A 21,357-nucleotide genomic window follows, 5' to 3' on the forward strand; every position below is an offset into this window, starting at 1 on the left:
GTTCTCCTGCCCACTTCCCAGTGATGGACTGGATGTCATGGTGGGATGGGGTGGGAATTTGGAACAGCCCTGATCTTCTCAGCATTGAATTCTGTCCATTAGGACACAGTCACATCTAGGTTTGGGGTTTGAGTCACGGAATCCAAAAGCTAACATGAATGAAGCCAGGAGGCCTGGAGTTGCCCTCTGCTTTCCACACGTAAAGCCTGCATCTTTGGGCTTTCTGGATCCCGAGATACTGAAGTTAGTAAGATGTGAACGTCGCATGCCAACCCCAGAGCATTTTTAGATGATGCGTAAGGGTTCTTGTGATCTGAATGGCTGTTCTGCGGAATCATTTCTGGTACTGTTTACTCTTGCCAATAGATGGCACTAACATATTTCATATTTGCCTTTTCACCTGTCACTTCTGCTGTCCCTTCCAGCAGCAGGTGTCACTGCCAGTTCTGCCCCTCTGCCCTAGGACCCTAACGGCTCATTCTCTCTGCTGAAAAGCCATTTTACCCCCACAAACTAAAACCTTAAACAATGGTTTGGGCCCAGTGGATGTACCTTCTGAGTCTTATGAAAGAGTGCATTTCTTGAGTCCCAGTTTCTTCTTCTTCTTCTTCTTCTTTTTTTAAGATTTTATTTATTTGACAGGGAGAGAGAGATCACAGGCAGGCAGAGCAGCAGGCAGAGAGAGAGGGGAAAGCAGGCTCCCTGCTGAGCAGAGAGCCCAATGCAGGGCTTGATCCCAGGACCCCAAGATCATGACCTGAGCTGAAGGCAGAGGCTTTAACCCTTTAACCCACTGAGCCACTGAGGTTCCCCTGGATTTTTCTTCTTTAGAGCAAGTTTTCTTTAGATGGATCAGTTCTTGAATAGAAGATACCACTGGCTCAACGATGGGGCTCTGGTCCAGGCAGGGCAGAGTGGCGGAGGTGGTCCCTGGCAGGGTGGATTCCTAGAAAGATGCCATCTGTGTGTCTACATCTCTGGCTGATGAAGGAGAGGTATGAGCTGGGGAGGGGCTGGCTGGTCTGAGAAAGCCTCCTGAGCACCTAAGGTCAGATTCTTAGGAGGGTATGGCCCAGGGTAGCCCAATCCTAGGATAGCATCGGGTGCCGTGTTTTGTCCTTTGCAGGCATCTCCACAGGTCTCTGTTCCCTGAGAGAGGCCATAGGAAGAGTGCTGGTGGGTCAGCGAGCAGATGCCCCTGGGGTCAGTTTCCTGTTGGAATAACCCGGATGGACAGCTTGAGGGTCACAGTGAGACTGAGCAGACCTGGTCTCTTTAGTCTCCTGTTTCCTCCCATCCAAGTACTAGCCAAGCCCAGCCCTGCTTAGCTTCCAAGATCAGCAGAGACCAGCAACTTTAGGGTGGTATGGCTGTAGACTCCCATTTTCTAAATCCAGTTCTGCTTCTGAGGGCTGCCACCTGTTGGATTCACAGGTCTGACTTGCTGAGGAGTTGCTGCTCCCTAGTCATAAATTCCATAAAAGCAGATGGTCTTATCTTTGAAGTTGATCATATACTGATGGATGACTTTTTCACGTTTTCCATAATGGAAATGGAAGGTGCTTGAAGGTGGTGATCTTGACATTTTGTTTTTCCTGGGTAGGTTTGGCTTAAAATAAGGGCCTAGACAAAAATATATGCGCTCTTGGAGCACCTGGGTGGCTCAGTTGGTTAAGTGTCTACCTTTGGCTCAGGAAATGAACTCAGGGTCCTGGGATGAAGCCCCCAGAGTCAGGCTCCCTGCTCAGCAGGGAGTCTGCTTCTCCCTCTCAATCTGCCCTTGCCTCCCAACTTGTATGCACGTGTGCTCTCTCTCTCAAAGAAATAAATAAAATCTTAAAAATATATATTATATATAATATATATGTTACATATATATATAGTGTGTGTGTATATATATATATGTACATATATATATATATGCTCCCTGAAAGGGAAGTGGTTTCTAAAATATGGGCAGATTTGTTGGTGAGCATAAACACTCTTTGACAGTGACCTCTTCAGGGCCTGTACGTTGTCCCTTGTGCCGGGAACCTTTCCTCATGCTGTTCCTCAGGCTGGCTGATTAAACTTACACATTATTTCTTCCATGAAGAATCCCAAGGCCAGACTCTACTGTTCTGAGTGTCCCTTGTGGAAACCTCCGCCAGAGCCCTGATGACTGCCTTTCTCAGAGGTGCAGCCTTTTCTTTTTCTTTCTTTCTTTCTTTTTTTTTTTTAAGATTATTTGTTTGTTTATTTGAGAGAGAGAGAGCACAAGCGTGAAAGGAGCAAAGGGAGAGGGAGAAGCAGACTCCCCGCTGAGCAGGGAGCCAGGCGAAGATGACAACAAAGACCATGGAAGGCTTCATCCCAGGACCCTGGGATCATGACCTGAACTGAAGGAGACCGGTAACCAACTGAGCCACCCAGGCGCCCCTCAGAGGTGTAGGCTTCTTGAAGGTTGGGCCACACTCTGGACGGTCCTTGCGCCCCGGTTCCTAGCATGGTGTCTGGAGCACAAGAGGTGCTTGTGAGTGTTACGGGATGATAGACAGGCCACTGTGGAACGTGTCCCTGAAGCCCATGGGTGACAGTGGGCTCGGTGATACCTTGGCCAAAATGGGACACAACATGAGTGTGTGTCCATTACTTCGAGGAGTTGAATACAACCTTTCTAACTGTGTTAAGACCAGCAGGTTAAAATACACACTATGTGCAGTGTTTTCGCTTTCTGCTTTTTTACATTCTTTCCTGCCCTTGCTCTGTGATACTGTGTGTTTTTCTGCATGGCGGGGTGACGTGCTGTGGTAAGTGTGCACGCCCTAGGAGCCTGTGGCGTCTTGCCCCGGAATCAACCTTGGGTTTGCTTGCACACAGAGCATCAACATAACCCTTGTGATAGACACTGTCTTCAGACATGGGAAGTCCAGGCTGGGCCATCAGGCCACCCAGCGAGGTCTTCCATGGCATTTCTGCATCTTGGTCTTCTCTTGACTTTCTTATTTTTGGACCAGAAGTGGGAAATGGAATCAACTGTGTACCTCATGGCTGGCTGTGATTCTTCACGAGCTTCCAGACAGAGACTTGAACTCTGTGTTTCCACCTGGGGACAGGCCTGCTCAGGATTTGAGTCTTCCTCTTTTATTTTTTAATGACTGGTCTTTATTTGGGACACATTTCTTCAGCACTCAGCATGGGCTAGGTGCTCTGTTTCTCATTTTGGGGACTCAAGAGACAAAGCTGGTGGTGATCCTGCCATCCCCTGGCTCTGGGCTGCCTCTCTAAAGTCCAAAGTGAAGTTTAAAAAAGGAGGTATTTTTGTACCCTTGCATGGACACACCATGTGCTGTGGGCTCTTCTGGCCCTGGCCCCATTCTGCTCCCTTTGGAGTCATACAAGAAGCACTTCGAAGGATGCTGCAGTCTTGTTTCTGCCCCATGTCCCTACCTCCTACCTGATGAATTAGGCTGGGAGCAGAGCCCTTTGACACCGCAGCAGCCAGTTCTTTCATGGTGGATCAGCTCCAGGATACCCCTAGACTCTAGGAATAACTCTCAGCATCTCTCTGTGGGAGGTATAGGAGAGTGTGAGCCCTCTGTCTCTTGTCCACGGTCCACCTCCCAAGCAGGGGGGCTGGGGCAGAGTCTACCCTGCTTGGAGGAGATGGGGAAGGAAAGTAGAAGGAGCCGGTGGGACTGGACCAGCTGTTCCCTCGGGCCCTGCAAGGAGCCAGAGTCTCAGCAGGGTGACATACTCTGTGGCCCAGCGATGGAGCCAGGCTGCCCTGGACTCTGGAGGGGAACATTGGTGGCATTGTATAATGTCACATCTTGGGCATCATGGCATTTCTCTGCTTCTCCACTGTCCCTCCTGACCCATTCTTGTGCTGCCTGCCCTTTCTCCCTACACTTTTCCATGAGGCCTTTCCTTTCCCTTCATGATCATTCAGGCTTCCAAAGAGAGTGAGTAGGGCTTTGGTGCCAGCCTCAGCAAAAGTTATGGAATCACAAAATGTGGATGACGACATGAGAGACCTGAGCGGTCGCCTTACCCCATCTCTGGGGGCCCTGACTCCATTCCAAGTGAGTCTCTGCTCTTGGCAGGTACGTTGGGTAGAGAGGTTGCTTATCACTGAACAGAATATCCTTGAGGGGTGCTGTTGGTTGACTTCTCAGGGTGGAGATGCTCTCTGATGCTTTCTGGGGCTTCAGTGGGGCCCCCAGTTGGCCCGGGACCAGACAGCCATGTTTGCATTTGCAGTGGTCATGGTCACAGGCTGGATGCCATCTGATAAGACTGCTGATGTTGCAGACTCAGCCCAGGCCCAGAAGTGATTCTGAGATGCTGTAGGATCAAAAGTCCTATGGTGCTGGGCAGAGGGAACATGTTTGTAGACATTTGAGACAATCTGTGACTGAACCCGAGCTGAGGGGCCTGATACGGGCCTGTACCCTTCCCCACCCTTCCTCTATTCCCCAACTCTCACACTTCCCTTCCTGGATTCGGACTTCCAAGGTCCTTGTCAGCTCCTCCTTTTGGACTACTGTTCTTGTTACCGTGCCCAAATTCTGCAACTCTACACTGGGTTTCTGTTATGCACTGAGTTGTGTCTCTCTGCCTCCATTCATATTTTGAAGCCCTAACCCCAAGGACCTCAGAATGTGAGTGCATTTGGAGACTGGGTCTTTAAAGAGGTAATTAAGTTAAAATGAGATCACTGGGATGGACTCTAACTCAGTATGACTGGTGTCCTTATAAGAAGAGGACATTAGGACACAGACACACACAGAGTGAGGACCATGTGAAGACACAGGGAAAAGACAGTGGTCTGCAAGGCATGGAGAGAGGTCTCAGGAGACATGAACCCTATGACACCATGATCACTGACTTCCAGCCTCTAGAACCAAGAGAAAACACATTTCTGTTGTTGAAGTCACCCAGTCTGTGGTACTCTGTTATGGCAGCTCCAGCACACTAATGCAGTCCCTTCTGTCTGGGCTTTCCACTTCATCTCCTAGGAATAGACCAGAAAGGCAAGAAGAAAACTCCAGTCTTGTGCTACCAGGATCCATTTACTCATCGTCCCTTCTTCTGTTTATTCTCTTCTCTCTTTCTCCTTGTCTTCTGTTTCTCTCTCTTTTTTAGATTTATTTATTTTTTATAAATAAATAAAGAGAGAGAGATAGAGCACAAGCAGGGAGCAGCAGGCAGAGGGAAAAGCAGGCTCCCCACTGAGCAAGGAACCCAGTGCAGGGCTCGATTCTAGGACTCTGGGATCATGACCTGAGCTGAAAGCAGACACTTAACTGACTGAGCCACCCAGGCGTCCCTGTCCTGTTTCTCTTTTCTACCTTTGAGGGAAGAATGCCTGCATTCTGAACTGTCACATCCCACCACAGAGCAGGGAAAGTGGGGGAAAGGAGGAGGGTTGGGAGAGGTGAAGAATGTGTGAGGGAAAGGGGAGGGCCAGAACCACAGCCCTAGAGGAGGAGCTGACAAGGACCTTGGAGGGAGGGAGAAATAGTCTCAAACAGACTCTGGGCTGAGTGTGGAGCCCATCTCAGGGCTCGACCCTGAGACCATAACCCTGAGCCGAAACCAAGAGTCAGATGCCCCCCAGGCTACTTTAATACTGAGCTGGGTTTTCAAGGGGCGGCTGGGATTGAGACAGGCAGAGGAAATGAGGGAGGTAGTTCAAACGGGCCAACAGTGCAGGCCAACCTGGGGACAAGCACACCAGGCTGGCCAAATGGTGGCAGGCTGGGCGGGCCCCATGAGCCTTTGTGTAGGGCGGGATGGAGGCCGATGCTGTAGAGGGCTTGAGTGTGAGGCTGGGGAATCTCTGTGCCCACGGAGCGGTTTTTGGGGTACAATGGGAGCCCCGAGAGCAGGGTTGCTGGTCAGTGCCTCTGGCAGCCGAGCGTGGGCTGGATGGGGCTGCCACCCTGGTCACTACTGCAGGCTCTGGAGTCAGCCTCTCAGCTAAGAGCTTCGGCCATGTTAGTCCAGGCCCCGGGGCCAGCAAGGGAGAACTGCGGGACTGGGAACTGGGCTCTCTGTGGACTGGAGTTCGTTTGTCCTTCAAGGGAAACCTGCCAGAGAGCTGATAGTGGATATTGGATACAAAATAAGAAACATCCAGGAGCGGGCTGGACTCCACAGAGGTAGTGCAGTGTGTAGCCATTGAGATGACTTGCTTGCCACTTAGGCCTAATGAGCCCCAGTAATAGTTGTGCATGTGGCTAAGTGGGTGTGCTTGGCTTTATTGTGCTTTTATTTATTTTATTTTAAAAGATTTTATTTATTTGACAGACAGAGATCACAAGAAGGCAGAGAGGCAGGCAGAGAGAGAGAGGGGGAAGCAGGCTCCCTGCTGAGCAGAGAACCCGAATGAATGCGGGGCTGCATCCCAGGACCCTGAGATCATGACCTGAACCGAATGCAGAGGCTTTAAACCCCTGAGCCACCCAGGTGCCCCTTTTGTGCTTTTAGTTCGGTTCTTCATAGGACTCTTCATCGTCTGTGGTTCCTGAAGCTTGTTTGTCTTGTCAGAACTTGAAAAAATGTAAAGGAAAATTACCTTTCAGGGCAATAGAAGTTGAAAAAGGAGATTTCTGGGGAGGGGCTGAGATGGTCTGGAAGTGCTTAGCGGAGGTGGTAACTTTCACTAGGCCTGGGGGATGAGAGGTCGGTATTTGTTCTTACTGTCACCTCAGCATTGTGTGGGATTTGGGGGAAGGAGGGGTATTAGATAGCCGGGGGCGCCCATCCCAGAATACTACATGGGGGGAGTGTAAGCAACGGAAATGTGTTTTCTTGCAGTTCTAGAAGGTCAAAGAACAAAATCAGGGTGCTGGCAGGGTCAGTTTCTGGAGAAGGCTCTCTCAGCTTGTAGCTGGTCACCTTCTTGCTGTGTCCTGATGTGCCCTTTACTCTGTGTGTGTGTGTGTGGGGGGGCACTGGGGTTGCTCCAGTGTCTCTTCCTCATCTTATAAGGACTGCAGTCCTATCAGATCAGGGCCCTACCCTTAACCCTAATACCTCCTTAGAGGCCCTGTCTCCAAATACAGTCAGATTGGCAGTTAGGGCTTCATCCTGTTAATTTGGGGGTGGGTAGCACAGTTCAGTTTGTGACAGGAGGCCCATTGGACATCAGGCAGGATGCGGACGGGGTGGAAGGGAGAGAGAATGGTCAGGAGGCCTGACTGAGAAGAGAAGGAGAGGAGAGACGTGGAGGGTGTTGAAGGGGTGGCGGGCCTGGAAGAGAGGGAGGGCCTGGTGCATTCTCCCAGGCCTCTCCGTGGGCTCTCCTGCTCCTCAGGAGCCGGCATCACTTACAAAAGGACAACCTGCCAAATGACCAGTTGGAATGTCACTGAAGATGAGTTTCTCTCGTCCTCATGCTTGAGTCCTTTGGCTGCGAAGAGCTCAGGTCCAAGTGCTTGGGAGCGCTTTCTCCACCCCCTGGAAAGCAGACCTCAGTGTCCGGAGAAGTGTGCAGTGTGCGGAAGCCTTACCTCCTGTGTCAGCACGTATGCACACGACAAGAAAAGGAGCAGGATTTCTCACCATCTTGCTTTGAGGGGCCAGTCTAGACTATTCCACGAGAATAGTCCCCTTTCGGGTACAGAAGGGGGAGGGGTTTTCCGGAGTGGCTGGAAGGGAGAAAATAAATGAGCTTGAGGAGGACATCCCCACGGCCTGGATACCCAGGTGAGACGGGAGAGGCCAGGACCAGAAATCCTCAAGGGGGGGCTCGAAACAATATTGGGGCGGAATGTTCTGAGGACAAGGAAGACCTTCCCCTACTGCTCTCCAACTATACTTCAAGGGGCTGAATGGTTCTCAAAAGTGAACTAAAAAAAAAAGACCCAACAACCCACCGCCCCAGAAGGTGAGGCCTGCGCCTGAACAGATGCGAGCCCCTTTGTTCGGGGAGCTGGGAGGCTGGTGGGGTGGTGCGGGCTAATGGGAGCCGCATAATGGGCGGTGCCTTTCATATGCAGAGCAGCCCTTTGATCTGAGGGGGATGAAAGTGCTGGAAAGTGGAGAGGCTCGATGGGGGGCCTTTGTCTTTGACAAAAAAGGCATCTGCCGGACTCGAACCCCCTCGCCTGCTCCTTCAGCCCAAGGGTTCCCACAACAATGCCCGGACTGGGACCTGGGTCTCCTCACAGCTGAAGAAGTCTCAGGAAAGAGAAAGAAGCATGCTGCAAATGTTGGACAGGGAGCTTAATCGATTCTTTCCACAGCCCAGAAAGAAAGGGAAAGAGAAGCGCTGTAGGGAAGCAAGGGGAGAACGGAAGGGGAGACATGGGGGGGAGCAGGACGGGATGGGGGGTGGGTAGCAGGACGGAAGGGTAGCATTTGAACACTGGAGTAAACTGTCAGGTAGTAGCCGGGTTACTTTTCTGAAGACAGTGCAGATGAGGTGAGTATGCGGCATTGGAGGGATGAAGAACAGTACTCAGTTAATAAGACATGTTTTGGGGTGGACTGGTACTGCTTTTTAAATGACAGTATAAGGCAAGCACAATATGAAAGCAGACATCCATCTGGCTCACTCTGTTTCCAGAGGGGAAAAGAAAGTCCCTTTAAGTCTCTGTACTGTCAGAAGCTCTAATTGTGTAATAACTTCCAATAGTTCTTCCTTTCTTCCTGTCTCTTACCCTTCTTGGAATCTTAACCAATACTCAAAACAAAGCACTTGGCATTTGGCTTAGAGGTTTGTTGCTTGTGGATGCTTTTTGAGTCTCTTCTGTGGAGTAGATGGCCTCCTGGGCCACAAGCCTGGTGGTGCTGTGTCATTGAAGGGACATCCATCTGGTTGTCATGCGTGTGGCTTGGGAGGGAGTGGACAGGCATGTCCTGTGGAGGGCTGTCCCTTCAGGGGCTGTGGTTGGGTAGGGAGTTGGGAGAGGAGGGAGCATGATGGTTTTGGCATGTCTCACTTCCCTAGCAGGAGAGAGGATCTGAAAGACGAGGACTGACCTGACATAGTGATCTCTGGGTGCGGGGCACAGAGAGTGACTTTGAGGCTGTCTCTGAATCTTTTTACCTGAGCAGTACTGTTATAACCAGGACAGGGCCAAAAGTAGGCATACTGCCTGTCCTTGCTGAGAGGTGCCTGGGCCCTAAGCAGTTGGGCCTACCCTTGGGAGAAGTGGGCTTTAGACACCTGGGAGAGGTCAAGGCTGGTCTTGCTGCCCTCCTGCTATCCTACCCAGCTTCTCATTGGAAAAAGCATGAACTTAGGAGGCCATAGATCTAGGGTCAAATCCTGGCTCCCTGCTCACTTCTTACCTTTTTGACCTGGGACAAGGTACTGAACTTTTCTGAGTCCATTTCCTCATCTGTAAAATGGGGTTGATGAAGCAGACACCTTAGGACTGTAGTGAGGAATGAAGGAGAGAGCCTCTGTAGAGGACCCAGTGCATAACAGACTTCGGCTAGAAGTGCGCGGTTACGTTTACTCCTATCACCCTAAGTGGTTGGGCTTATTTGTACCGACTCAGTACGCTCTTATACCTCATTCCTGTTGACACATCTCTACACGTTTTTTTCCCTCTAGCCTCCTTTTATTCATAGACATTCTTTTCAATCTGGCAGGAGAAACTGGGACAGCATTGGGGGTTGAATTTTACTTCTAAGTTCAGTAGTTTGCCTCCTTACTTGAATCTTGTCACTGATTGGTTCAGGATCCTGGTTTTAAGCCAATCAGCATGCAGAATTCTTCTGGCTTCTCTGATTGGTGTAGGTGTGAGCATGTGTAGTAATTTGGCTCAACTAGATGGAAGAAAAGAAAGGTTAGAACCCCGGTGTTGGCTTGCCTTGGCTCATTTTGAGTTTTCTAGTTGTAAGAGTGGTCCAGAAATTAAGCAGGTGCATAGACCAGGGGAGCCCTAACCTTACTTCGCTCCTTGCTTTTGGCTTTCTGCTGTGTGAGAGTCTGTTTCCTTATGATTTAAACCGACTTAGGCACTGTTCATCTTGATCCCCACTGTCGCTGTAACTGCTTTGTAGAAACTCCCCATCCCTTACCTGAAGTCACCATTTTTCTTTACCATTTTATCAAATATGTGTTTTTAACAATATGGTGTTTGGTCTTGTTTTCAAATTATTATAGAATTATATTTGAATATATATGTGTGTGTGTATACATATTTCTATAAATGGAACTATACTGTATACTTAATTCTATGTCTTGCTGGTTAACCAAAATTGTGTGTTATTATCCATGCTAATGTGCATGGCCACTATTCATTTTCACTGTTGTGTGGCATCTACTGCAATTTTTTTAGTTCTCTTCTTGATGGACTGTTTCCAGGGTTTTGCTGTTTCAAATGACTTGGCTATAAACATTCTCATAGGAGTCTCCTAGAACACACATGCGAGAAGTTTCATTCCCATGTGCTATCATTTTGCTTTCTATTTAATTAAACTGTAGTAAGGAAAGCTGGGTTGACTCTCTAGGGACATTTCTGTGAGCCTTGGTCTTCCTGCTCTGACTCCTCTTTAATTGGCTTCAAAGGTTATTGTCTCCTTGGTGTCAGGAATTAGGCACCCTTGATCTCCATCCACTTGCCACCTTCCGCTGGCTCCAGGATGACCCCTTTGCCACTCCCCAGCACAGTCTTGGACACGCTATTTCCTTCTACCAAGAGATGAGACCACTGTTTTTATAGTAGGACTGGCTTCTTCAAATTCTTTGAGAGACAACGAAGCTGGGTCTGTCCCCTGCAGAACCTGACTTAGCCATAGATTGGCTCCTCCTGTTCATGAGAGGCTCTAGATCCTTCCTGGTTGGGCTGTGGTGAGGGCAGGAGCTGTTGCTCCTGTGTTCATTACACTAAGTAGGGCTTAAGACTGGGGCCTTAAAATAACAGAAATGTATTCTCTCCTAGTTCTGGAGGCTAGAAGTCCCAAGTCAAGGTGTCAGCAGAGCTCCGCTCACTCTGAAGGGCCTAGAGGAGAATCCTCCCTTGCCTCATCCAGCTTCTAGTAGTTTCTGGCAATTTTGGCCTTTCTTGGCTTGTGGGTGCATCCCGCCGATCTCTCTCTGTGTTGGTCATCGCTTGGCTGTCTTCACTGTGTATCTTACAGTGTCTTCCAGCTGTGCATGTCTGTATGTCCACATTTCCCCCTCTTGTAAGGATATCATTCCTGATGGATTCGGGCCCACCCTAATGACCTCATCCTAGCCCGATTACATCTGCAAAGACCCTATTTCCAAAAGGTTCACAAGTAATGGGGATTAGGACGAACATATCTTTTGAGGGGAAAAAAGTCAACCCGTAACATCATCTTTTTCCCCCCTCTGCTGCTTCTCTGGCTGATTAGGGAGATGAACTTTGGACAGACCTGTCTTGCCTGACCTGTGGGGACTTACACTTGTCTAGTGGGGATGGGAACTCCTTCTACCAGGAGCTCTAGCCTCTGTTTTCCTTCCTTCTTCCTGGGCTTTGGTACTGGTCTGGGTGACTCTGACTTCCATCTCTTTCCCTCGTGGAGTCTTCATTCTGCCCCGATGAGATGCTCACTGGATGTTTAGCTGTTCCTACGTTGGGCTTACTGGTTGTCTTTGCAGTTGCCACACTCCTGCTGCCCCCCTGGGGAGGGACTGGCTCCTGGTGACATGCTGGAAGCAGCCTCCTAGGATGAGCTTATAGTACCCTCCTCCATCCTGTTCGGACTCTCTGTGGCCATGCTGGTCCCCCCCCCCCCCCAACCCCTTTGGTCATGCTGGTGGTGCTTCTTTCTGGACCCTTGTCACTCCCTTTGTCTGTCCTGGGCTTGTAGATTTGGTTGCTGCCACACGCACAGCTCTTGTTGAGGTCCTGTGGCTGCCAGTGCTGCCACTGCCCCTGTCGTTGTCCCTTTGGCAGAGCCTGTAGGCCCTGTGACTGCAGGAGAGTATGTGCTCGGGGTGGATACACTGGCCCTTCCATGAACAGAGGGTCTTTGGGGTACATTGGATTCCCTCACCCTAGCATGAACTGAGGAGGTGGCTCAGACACCATGGGGACCATATGGAGGCTCCTCATGGTCACCTGACCTGATTCCCTTCTCCGTGGAGCCCCGTGGCCTGTGCCAAGGGGAGGAGAAACAACAGAGACAGAGAAGACAGACCAGAAGGGTCTGCTCCCCTCCCTCCCTGAAATGGAGCAAATCAAATGCTTCCAAGTGGAAGAGCGCTTGAGGTCCTCATGTGCTGTCTCCCCTTTAGTGCAGCATCACCGCCCCCATATGGACATTCCAATTTTGATTGAACAGTCTTAGTGCCAAGGAGAGCAATATTACAGGTCCCCAGGGAACATCCTTGTATTCTTCTCTGTTGGACATGTAGGCTTGTATTTCTGTAGGAGAGATTCCTAGAAGTAGGACACATGCATTTTCTGTGTGGATGGCCGCTAACAGATTGTGCGTGTATGGAAACACACATTGTATTGTTATATACAAAAATGACTACATGACAGTCATGGAGGAGACCGGGAGCTCAAAAAAAACAAAGGACCTTCTAATAGTAAAAATGTCCCACAGTAGAGCAGAGTGCCTGACTTGAGATAGCAAGCATTCAACAAGAAGAGCTTGGTATATCCTGGAGAAGCACTGGGAACCTCTCCAAGGTGGCAGATCCCCTAGTGGTGGCTTATTTGGCCTTGAGCCCTTTCAAACATCACGCATCTTCCAAGGGAGTCCCAGAGAACAGCAAAGGTTTTTCAGGACCTGTCCTGAAGCGTTATGAGCCTGTCTCCTTGTGTGTTTGCAGAGACCTGCCACGGGGCTCTGCTTGTCCTCTGTCATAAACCCAGGTCTGTCCATTGTATCCCCAGCTGTGTTGGCCTGAGTTCTGCCAGGACCCTCCACGGGTGGCCTCAGGAGATAAATGAGCTTTTCCCAACAGGCAGGAAGTCCTCCTGTGTACCCTGAAGATAGCAGGAATGTTCAGTTGCAAGCTTCAGGCATAGCTGCTGTTTCTTATGGTCAAGGACAGAAGTTTTGACAGGTTTCAAGGGAAGTAGCCTGCTTAGCTCTAAGATCTTGGATCTTTAGATCTTTAGATCCTTAGCTCCTTCCTCTGGTGGCCTCTGGTGGCACGTGTAGCATGCTTCTCTTGGCCTGTGGCTGGGCAGGCCAAGAGATTGGTGCTAGGTTATGGAGGGTGAGCTGACGGGTGCCAAGTCCATGGCCCCCATTTGGGATGTGGTTGTGTAAGTTGGTCACTTCTCTTTTGCTGATCAGGGTGATGTGCCCTCAGACAACCACATGTCCTTGAATACATGCTCTCCTTGTATTCTTGCTGCTGCAGTGCTCCTGTGAGGTGCTGAGTGTGCCCGTGGTGTGGCTGCTATGGGACCGGGGAATGCTGTAATAGATTTGCTGCTCTTGGCACCTCCTGTTTTTAACAGCTGGGCAAAATGTAGCTTCGGACCGAGATAGTGACTGTGATGGCCTGTCCCCTTCTGGGGTTTCCACCTCCGCCTAGAGGTGCCCACTGGGTGTTTCTTAATCCTTTACTGCCCTCTGTGATCTGTTGCCGTCATACACTCTTTTGTCCTGTCCCACTCCCAATGGGCACCCCCTCGGGATGGAGACCAAATCTTCATCCCCAAATGCAACTCCGCTTCCCAGATAACAAGCTGATGCTCTAGGGGGTGGGGAAGGGCTGCTGCTGTTACTATATTATTATTATTATGTATGTACATCACGCTGATGACTTTGCTGACCACCTTCAGCTGCTCAGAGTTTTAAGGTTCTACCACCTCCCCCTCTAGTTCTCTTTTCCCTGGAGCCTCTTGCTTGGCCCTCAGGTGAAAATATTGACAGTGAGAGACAAGGACCTGTGTGAAGTATCTGTCGCTCAGGAATTTTTAAGAGAATTTGTTATTCTGCATCAGCCCAAGTAGCTTGGCAAGATGGTAACCATACAGGAGGCATAATTCTTGGAACTTCCTTGTGCATTCCAAAAGCAGAACTTGAGAATTTAGAACATGGCTTTCTTCTGAAATGATGTTTTTGGGGATAGTTTCTAGGTTTGGCCACAGAGCGTTTTGTTTGCATGCAAAACTGCAGAAGCCATGCTGTTTCAGAAGCATGCCGGTCCCTTAGCCCACATCCTTCCTGGTGAGGATATGAGTCAGACTCCAGAAGCTACGGTGCAGAGAATTGTCATTCAGGGTCAGAGAACCGAGCCAGGAATTGACTGCAGGGCCGTGCACACCGCGGTCTCTCTGGAGATAGTTCAGATTTTAAAGAGCTGGATGTGTTTGCTCTTCATTTCTGCAGGTTCCTGACGCTCTCACCCTAACTTGATTCCATCAGTGACTCCCAGCCCTGCCAGCACAATGTGGGTGGTGGTTTGCGCTAGGGTAGCTGTAATTACAAAATGTGCCTGGGTGGCTCAGTGGGTTGAGCGTCAGCTTCTGCTCAGGTCATGCATGATCCCAGGGTCCTGGGATTGAGTCCCATGTGGTGCTCCCTGCTTGGGGGAAAGCCTGCTTCTCCCTCTCCCTCTGTCTGCTGCTTTGCCTACTTATGCTCTCTCTCTGTCAAATGAATAAGTAAGGAAGTAAATAAGTTAAGTAAGTGCATGTAAGGGGGCGGTTGCACGGGCTCGTCATGGTTTATGTGCTTCTGTTCTAAAGCATGGAGTAGCCCTAAATGCACTGTATGGACGGACTCCCGAGATTAAAAGAAATAAGCAGGCTCTGGAGCAGTGGGCAGAGTATGCCAAGATTTATGTCAACAACGAAGTGGTGGGTAATGAGTTACAGTCTGGGGTTTGGAAAACACTGGCTCCAAAGGTTCCTGGGAAAACCACGCCATCTGGGTATCTGGAGGAAAAGCCTTATCTGATCTTGCAGAAATGAACCTGAGTCCTTTTAGGATTGTCTGAAATCTTCATCTGTAGAATTCTGCCAGGGTTTCTCCTTGGGGCCTGCCTGCATCTGCCTGAGCCCAGAGCAGAGGTCCTGGGGACAAGGGAAGCAGAAACATGTTCACCTTTAGCCCACAAGGCTGACCTATAGCTGGCATAGTTCCAGTAAGGATCAAGAACGTGCTAGTTGCTATATTCATAAAGCGTCCCGCGACTGCCTGTAAATCTCACCAATAGTTAATATTGAATGGAATGATGAGCACCATAGAAATTGTGTGCAAGTTTTGTGAGTGTTAATTCAAAGAAGACATTTATGATCTTGTACTCCCTGCATGTCACCTCCCCGCGTGCGCACTAAGTATATACCCACCAGCTTCATATAGTGCAGCTCCCCGTGCTCGGGGGTCCCATCCCTGTGCTACTCACGTATATGTACTAAGTTGCACGGTACAGCAACTTGCGCTCGATGTTCCTGCCATACTAGGGCAGCTCTGGGTTGGGGGTGGTGGGGCCACCTCTTGGGGTGACCCCTGGGCTTCTGCATCCAGCCTGCTATCTTATTGGAAAGGTTGTAGAAAACCTTCATTTTGTCCCTTCTTGCAGCCAGAAAATACCCTTTTCCTTTTTTGTGATTTGCTGTAGTCACTAATGTTATCTTAAGGATAAGGGTAAGTCTCAGGCTGCATGTACTTCAGAGACCACGGAGGAGAGCCCTGTTGGCCAAACCCTGGTGTTTTATCCAATGATTGTTTTGTCTTTCATTGCAATGGATAGCTTCAGTTTGTCTGCGGAAAGGCATTTATTTGAGTGCTTCAAGGCCAAAGGAGCACAAACAGAAAAGTGCAGGATATCTGTACATTTATTTGTCTGTCATGTATCACCTATCTGTGGGCTTTCACAGATAGAGATTGTCCTTGGAAAGATACACAAGGCAAGGACCCCAGTGATTGTTTTTCGGGAGGGGGATAGGGGTACAGGAATAGGAGGGAGCTCTTTTTCTTTGTACTGTTTGAAATTTTTACCACATTCATATAAACTATTAAAAAAAGAGTAAGCTGAGACTGACATGTTTTGACTTGTGTCTCCAAATCCTTACGTTGAAGTCCTAACCCTCAGGACCTGAGAATGTGACCTTATTTGGAAATCGGGTCTTTACAGATGATTTAAGATGAGGTCACTGGGGTGGGCATTGATCCAATATGACTGTGTCCTTTTACAAAGGGAAAGTTTGGACACAGACCCACATGGGGAGTGTGCCACATGGAGCTTGGAGTTCTGTAGCCACAAGCCAAGGGAGGACCGGAAGCTAGGAGAGACTCCTGGAACAGATCCTTCCTTAAGTCCTTCAGAGGGAGCATGGCCCTGCCAAGCCAGCCCCTTGATTTTGGATTTCTGGCCTCCAGAACTCTGCCGCAATACATTTCCGTTGCTTAAGCCTTCCAGGTTGTGGTCCTTTGTTATGGCAGCCAAGTGAGAAACTGTTAGCAGAGTCTCCAAAGAAAGGGATTGATGGGCTAGAGAGGAGGAGGGGTGGGGGGAGGGGGTTTGTTAGGGATGAGGTGTGTGTGGGGGGCAGCATGCACGCCCCGGCCTGCCGGCCTGGACCCTGTGCTTGCTGCTTTGCCCTGCCTTCCCTTCCTGCTTGCCTGCCTCAGTTCTCAGCTGGACAGGCTGCCCGGGAACAGATGGGATCCTGCGATGCCGGGAGGCTAGGTCGGTGACAAGCCTCCTAGGAGAGGCCTCTGTGCTCAGCGTAACAGGACACAGTTGTTTGGGAGGAGTTTGCTAATCTGTGAGTCAGATCCTGACACCTCAGATTTCTCAGATGGGCTCAGACTTCACCAAGCACAGCAAGGAGAGTGAATTGCCTCAGAATGACCCACAGTCATGAAGTCTGTCAGACTGTGGGGCCTTTCCATGTGCCACAGTAAGTCTCTGAGGAAACCGGGTCTGGACCTCCATGGTGTCCGTTGGCTGAGTTTGGGGCTGTGTATTGTTTTTGTGGCTCTGCCTTGTGTTCCCTGACTCCTGCTCCGGGGCCTTGAGACTTCCTGCAGAGGACCCGGGGGGAGTTACCTCCTACAGCTGCGGAGGCTGACACAGAAGGCCCCCGCCTGGTTTGCCCCAAACAAGGGCCCTCCAGAAGGGCCTCAGGGCCCTGCTCTTGGCTGCATGGAGTTTGATCATCAAAAGTAAATTAACATCCCAGCGAAGCTTTGGAAGTCTGTTCCAAATAGGTGAAATGTCTTTTGGGTAAAAGACATTTGACCACATCGAGAAGGAACTGAATAAACAAAGGCCTGGTTTAACCTGCCTGACGGGCCACACAGACTTCTCCATTTGGCAGATCGGCCTGTCCAGTGGGATAGGTGGCTCTGTCTTCTCTAAATACCAGGAACGCCTTCAGAAAAGCATTTCAAAGTCAGTGGGAACTCTTGGAGGAAGGTCTGACACCTGGGCTTGTCCTGAATGCCTTTAGGAGAGGGCAGGCTCCATTAGCACAGGTTTGTGAGCCAAGCACAACTTGGTTCAGAGGTGTGAGACCTTGGCCTGGGGCTCCACAGACCTGAGAGGGGCTTCATTCTGCCCCTCCCCTCCTCTCCATAGATTTGTTCCTCCAGCTAATCCAGAGAAATTACTCAGCCATTCCCAGTGGTGGTGGAGAGGTCCCAACTGTATGGCTTTAGAACCCAGAGACTCATCTTTGTGGATGGCCAAGTTTCCTCACTGAGATCATAATTTGTGGACATGCACCTGGGTGTGTCTGTCAGCTCCTGTCATCAGAGAGGGGTGGGGACAGGGCCTGGCCAAGAAGGTCTGGACCCAACAGAGAGGAGGGGGACATTTTGAGAGGAGAGGAGGGGATTCTACAGAGGGACCTGCCCCCACTGCCTTGGGTTCAAGCCTCAGGACACAGCCAATAGTGTAACCAAGGGAGACTGGGCCACTGGAGGAGGGTGTACAGCAGGCGTGGGTCACTATGGCCTATGGGAAGCAAGTCACCGAGCCCTCCTGCCTCTTTGCCCTCAGAATGAGGGAGATGTGGACAGGAGGATGTCAGGGGGTTGGGGCTGTGCAGGGTCATCTGCTGACTGGAGACACGTAACATGTTGTCTCCAGAGAACCAAAAACTTCCTGCTGAAGACCTCATCGAGTGCTCAAGTGTCAGCACCCGCCTCTCTGTCAGCAAATGGGGAGGGAATATTCCAGCCAGGCGGTGTCTGTACATGACTACTGGGGCAGCACGTGGAAGGGCAGCTGTTGAAGGTGATGTGTCTGCGTTCCACAGACACATCTGCCTGTTCCACACCTGGGAAGGGCAAGAGAGAGAGAGAGTGCCATGGCATCTTCACTGTGGTCAGGAGCCCCAGTCCCACCTGGTGCCAGAATCCCCCCTCCCCCTCTGTCCCATCTCTCCAGTGCCACAAAGAATCCAGTTTTGTCAAATTCCTTGAGGCTGGATTTTCCCAAAAGATGTGCAGTGAACCCTTCTCTAGTGATGTGTGGCCCAAATAAACTTGGGAAACCCGCCACACTCTCTCCCTTTGGAAGAACCCACATTAGTGGGTATCAGAGACTCTGAGAAACCCATACAGATAAAGCTGTTTGGTTTTGTTTAGCCCTCGTTTCCTCCTTCTCTATAACTTCTATTAACTGTAACTTCTATTTATGTCCCACCGACCCAGTGAACCCATTAGGCAGCAGACACCCCATTGGTGGTTAGAACAGACTCGTGGATGTTGTGTATAGGTTCCTCTCCAGTCCTTTGTGTAAGTGAAGCTTTCATCAGTATGTGCCTATCTGTGTGCCCAGCCGCCTCCTGCCATTCCTCCCCAGCTTCTTCAGACATTCATCGCAAGCCATTCTCTGGTCTCGTCATCTCCTGGGGACTCTCATGGGATAGCTCCTGGTGGTCTGTGTTTGTTTTAAGACCTTTCCTCCTGTGTGACCCACAAGGGGCCAACTTGGGTAGGACAGTCCTTTCCTTTGGACACTCTCCAGGGATTTGTGTTCCTCTTTTCAGCAGCAGCATCCGTGTCCTTGCACAACAAACCCAGAGGTGAGGCCATTGCCAACCTTGGACAAAAGAAATAAGATGGCAGCTAATGATTGCTGTGTCGGTGAACTTAAAAGGGGTCCTGTGTTTTCTTCCCTTAGGTCATCTTTGCTTTGAACCAGACCCTCTTGCAGCAGGAGAGCCTTCGAGCAGGCAGCCTTCAGATCCCCTACACGACGGAGGATCTCATCAAACACTATAACTGTGGGGACCTCAGCTCTGTCATCTTCAGCCATGACAGCTCCCAGGTGAGGGCCTTGGTCCTCTGCCCAGCTCAGCGTGCATTTAAGCACAAGAGAAAGACATTACCTACTGACACCTGGACCTTCTGTGTACAGAGGATCAAGGTCATAAATGGCTCCAAAATAAAAACTCCAAAAATAAAACTGGGCAGGTTTAGATGTTGAAGGAGATGCTGCAGCTAATAGAGGCATTCTTTATGCTACTGGGAACTGGGGGTGTTGATGAGCGTTAATTCTCAGATTGATGCAAAGAATGAAACTTCGAGGGATCCAGCAGCCGGGGCGGCCTCTGGGGCATGGAAGGAATCTGAGGGCGAAAGCCCCCTGGCTGGCGTAGGCAGTACTTCTGGGAAGTGATGGAGCAGAACTTCAGCTGCACCTCAGCAGTGGCTTCTAGGGGCACGTGAGCAGGATGGGTTGGATTGTGCCGGTGACCGAGCTGGTGTAGTGAGTGACACACGGGACAGGTCTTACCTGTGGCCTCTCAAGGGGGAAGGAAGCTCAGAGTGCAGCCTCCCTACGGGGATGTTTGTTACTCTTTTATCAACAAGCTTCCTGGGGACAAACCGTGGCTTCCTACCCTCCCCCCCACCAATACCATATGGCGGGGCCAAGTGCCAGCTGAGCTTCTGAGATGGGGAGTGTGTTGTTTCCAGCCCCAGGACCAGCGTCCTCAAGCGGGAGGAGGGCGAGAGTGATGCTCGTGGTCTGTTAGGTCTGGGGACCCTGTTGTAAGGCAATGTGCGTGAATATAAGAGGTGAACAAGGAATGGCAGCCTGGGGAAGAGGGACAACAGCCCCACAAGCGTCAAAATAGTTAATGAGTCTAGTGCTGGAGGAAGTAAAACCCAGGCAAAGCAACAAGGGGAAGGGGAGAACAAGGAATGCACTACAGAAGGAATAGTAGAGTTATGGTGATGACAGTTCTTACTGGCACTTGTAGTGGGTGTGGGGTAAGTGGGGAGACAAGTCACGGTCAATTGGGACATATTAAAATCCGAAATGGCAGGAAAAGCTAATACGGACAGGGGATTTGGAAATTAGATGGGTAAATGCGAAGGCTGGTGGGGGCGGTCAGAGAGAGGCTCCTTATGATTCCCTTTCTGTGGCTCCTTCATCCCTGGCCTACTCACAGCGCCCCCACCGGTGGTGTGGGGTACTGAGGAGGTGGTGCCAGGAGGGCCAGGCTGGTCACGCTGAGGGGCACAGGTCAGGGGGCACGTTCGGCATTTAGAAGGGACAGCAGGATGGCAGTGGGAGGCTGCCCTGCACACTCTGGGCTGCCTGTGGGGGAGGGGATGGTACAAAGGAAGTGCTGTGCTGAAGAGAAGGGACATGGAGAAATGGACAGAAGGATCGCACATAAACGACAGGATTTTTGAAAAGACGATAAAGGAATAGATGAAGGCTTTAGATTTGGAAATTAAAAAAAGTATTCCAAGTAAATAGCCAAAGGGGATCTGTTGTTGGTGAAATGGAAATTGACGGCTGTGCCACAGAATAAGGACATTCAGAAGGACTTGGAGGGGCCACTGCAGGTGGGAGAAGCTGCCTGGGAGGATATCCTGTTTTATAAGCTTGCAAATGGTGAAGCTTGTTAAATCCCTGGGTAGAGGAGAGAGCACCGCACCCAGGAGGAGGGGATCCACGTGGGGTGGGAGAGAACCTGCGTGTCGCCTCATCTACAGCCGCTGGGCTGCAAGTACCACCCGGATGGTCATAGTTTGGTGTAACGTCACCCTTTTGTTAGTCCAAACACCGCAGCTGGCCAAGATGTGTGCTGGAGCCAGGTGAAACACTTGCCAGGAGGGCCAAGAACACCGGAGAAAGCAAGAGGAAGACATGGGAATTGGAGTCGTAATGACAATGAACATGTATGGAATTTAGAAAACAGTCAAATGGCAATAGGCGTTCCATGTGTTTGGTGGTAGAATCATAATTATTGGTTCTAAACTATGTATTTATGTAAAAGTATTTTCCTAAAGAAAGCATGTGTGAATCTGACAAGTACAAACTCGGGATGTGCTAAGGCAAAGATAGGGTCTCCTTGTACAAACACATGGTGCCAAGCACTCTCATTTAAATGGAAGAGAAGCGCTGTCTAAAATAGCCCAAGGGTTCTTTCAGTGCTTCATTTACTGTGTTTGCACCTGGGTTACAGACAATGATATCCCAGTTTGAAAAAGCAGGTGGGGGGC

At 50.2% G+C, this 21,357-nt stretch overlaps 1 protein-coding gene across 3 annotated transcripts in view; it reads left to right on the plus strand.

Moving 5' to 3' along the window:
• TRABD2A (TraB domain containing 2A) overlaps positions 1 to 21,357 on the plus strand; it is a 53,769-nt gene that overhangs the window by 17,481 nt on the left and 14,931 nt on the right. For all 3 annotated transcript variants that reach the window (XM_059405711.1, XM_059405710.1, XM_059405709.1), the window contains exon 3: positions 19,019 to 19,165. In XM_059405711.1, the coding sequence (XP_059261694.1) occupies positions 19,019 to 19,165 (147 nt within the window). The remainder of the gene's footprint in view (positions 1 to 19,018; positions 19,166 to 21,357) is intronic.

Source organism: Mustela nigripes, chromosome 7, assembly GCF_022355385.1.
Source record: "Mustela nigripes isolate SB6536 chromosome 7, MUSNIG.SB6536, whole genome shotgun sequence".
Lineage (NCBI taxonomy): Eukaryota > Metazoa > Chordata > Mammalia > Carnivora > Mustelidae > Mustela > Mustela nigripes.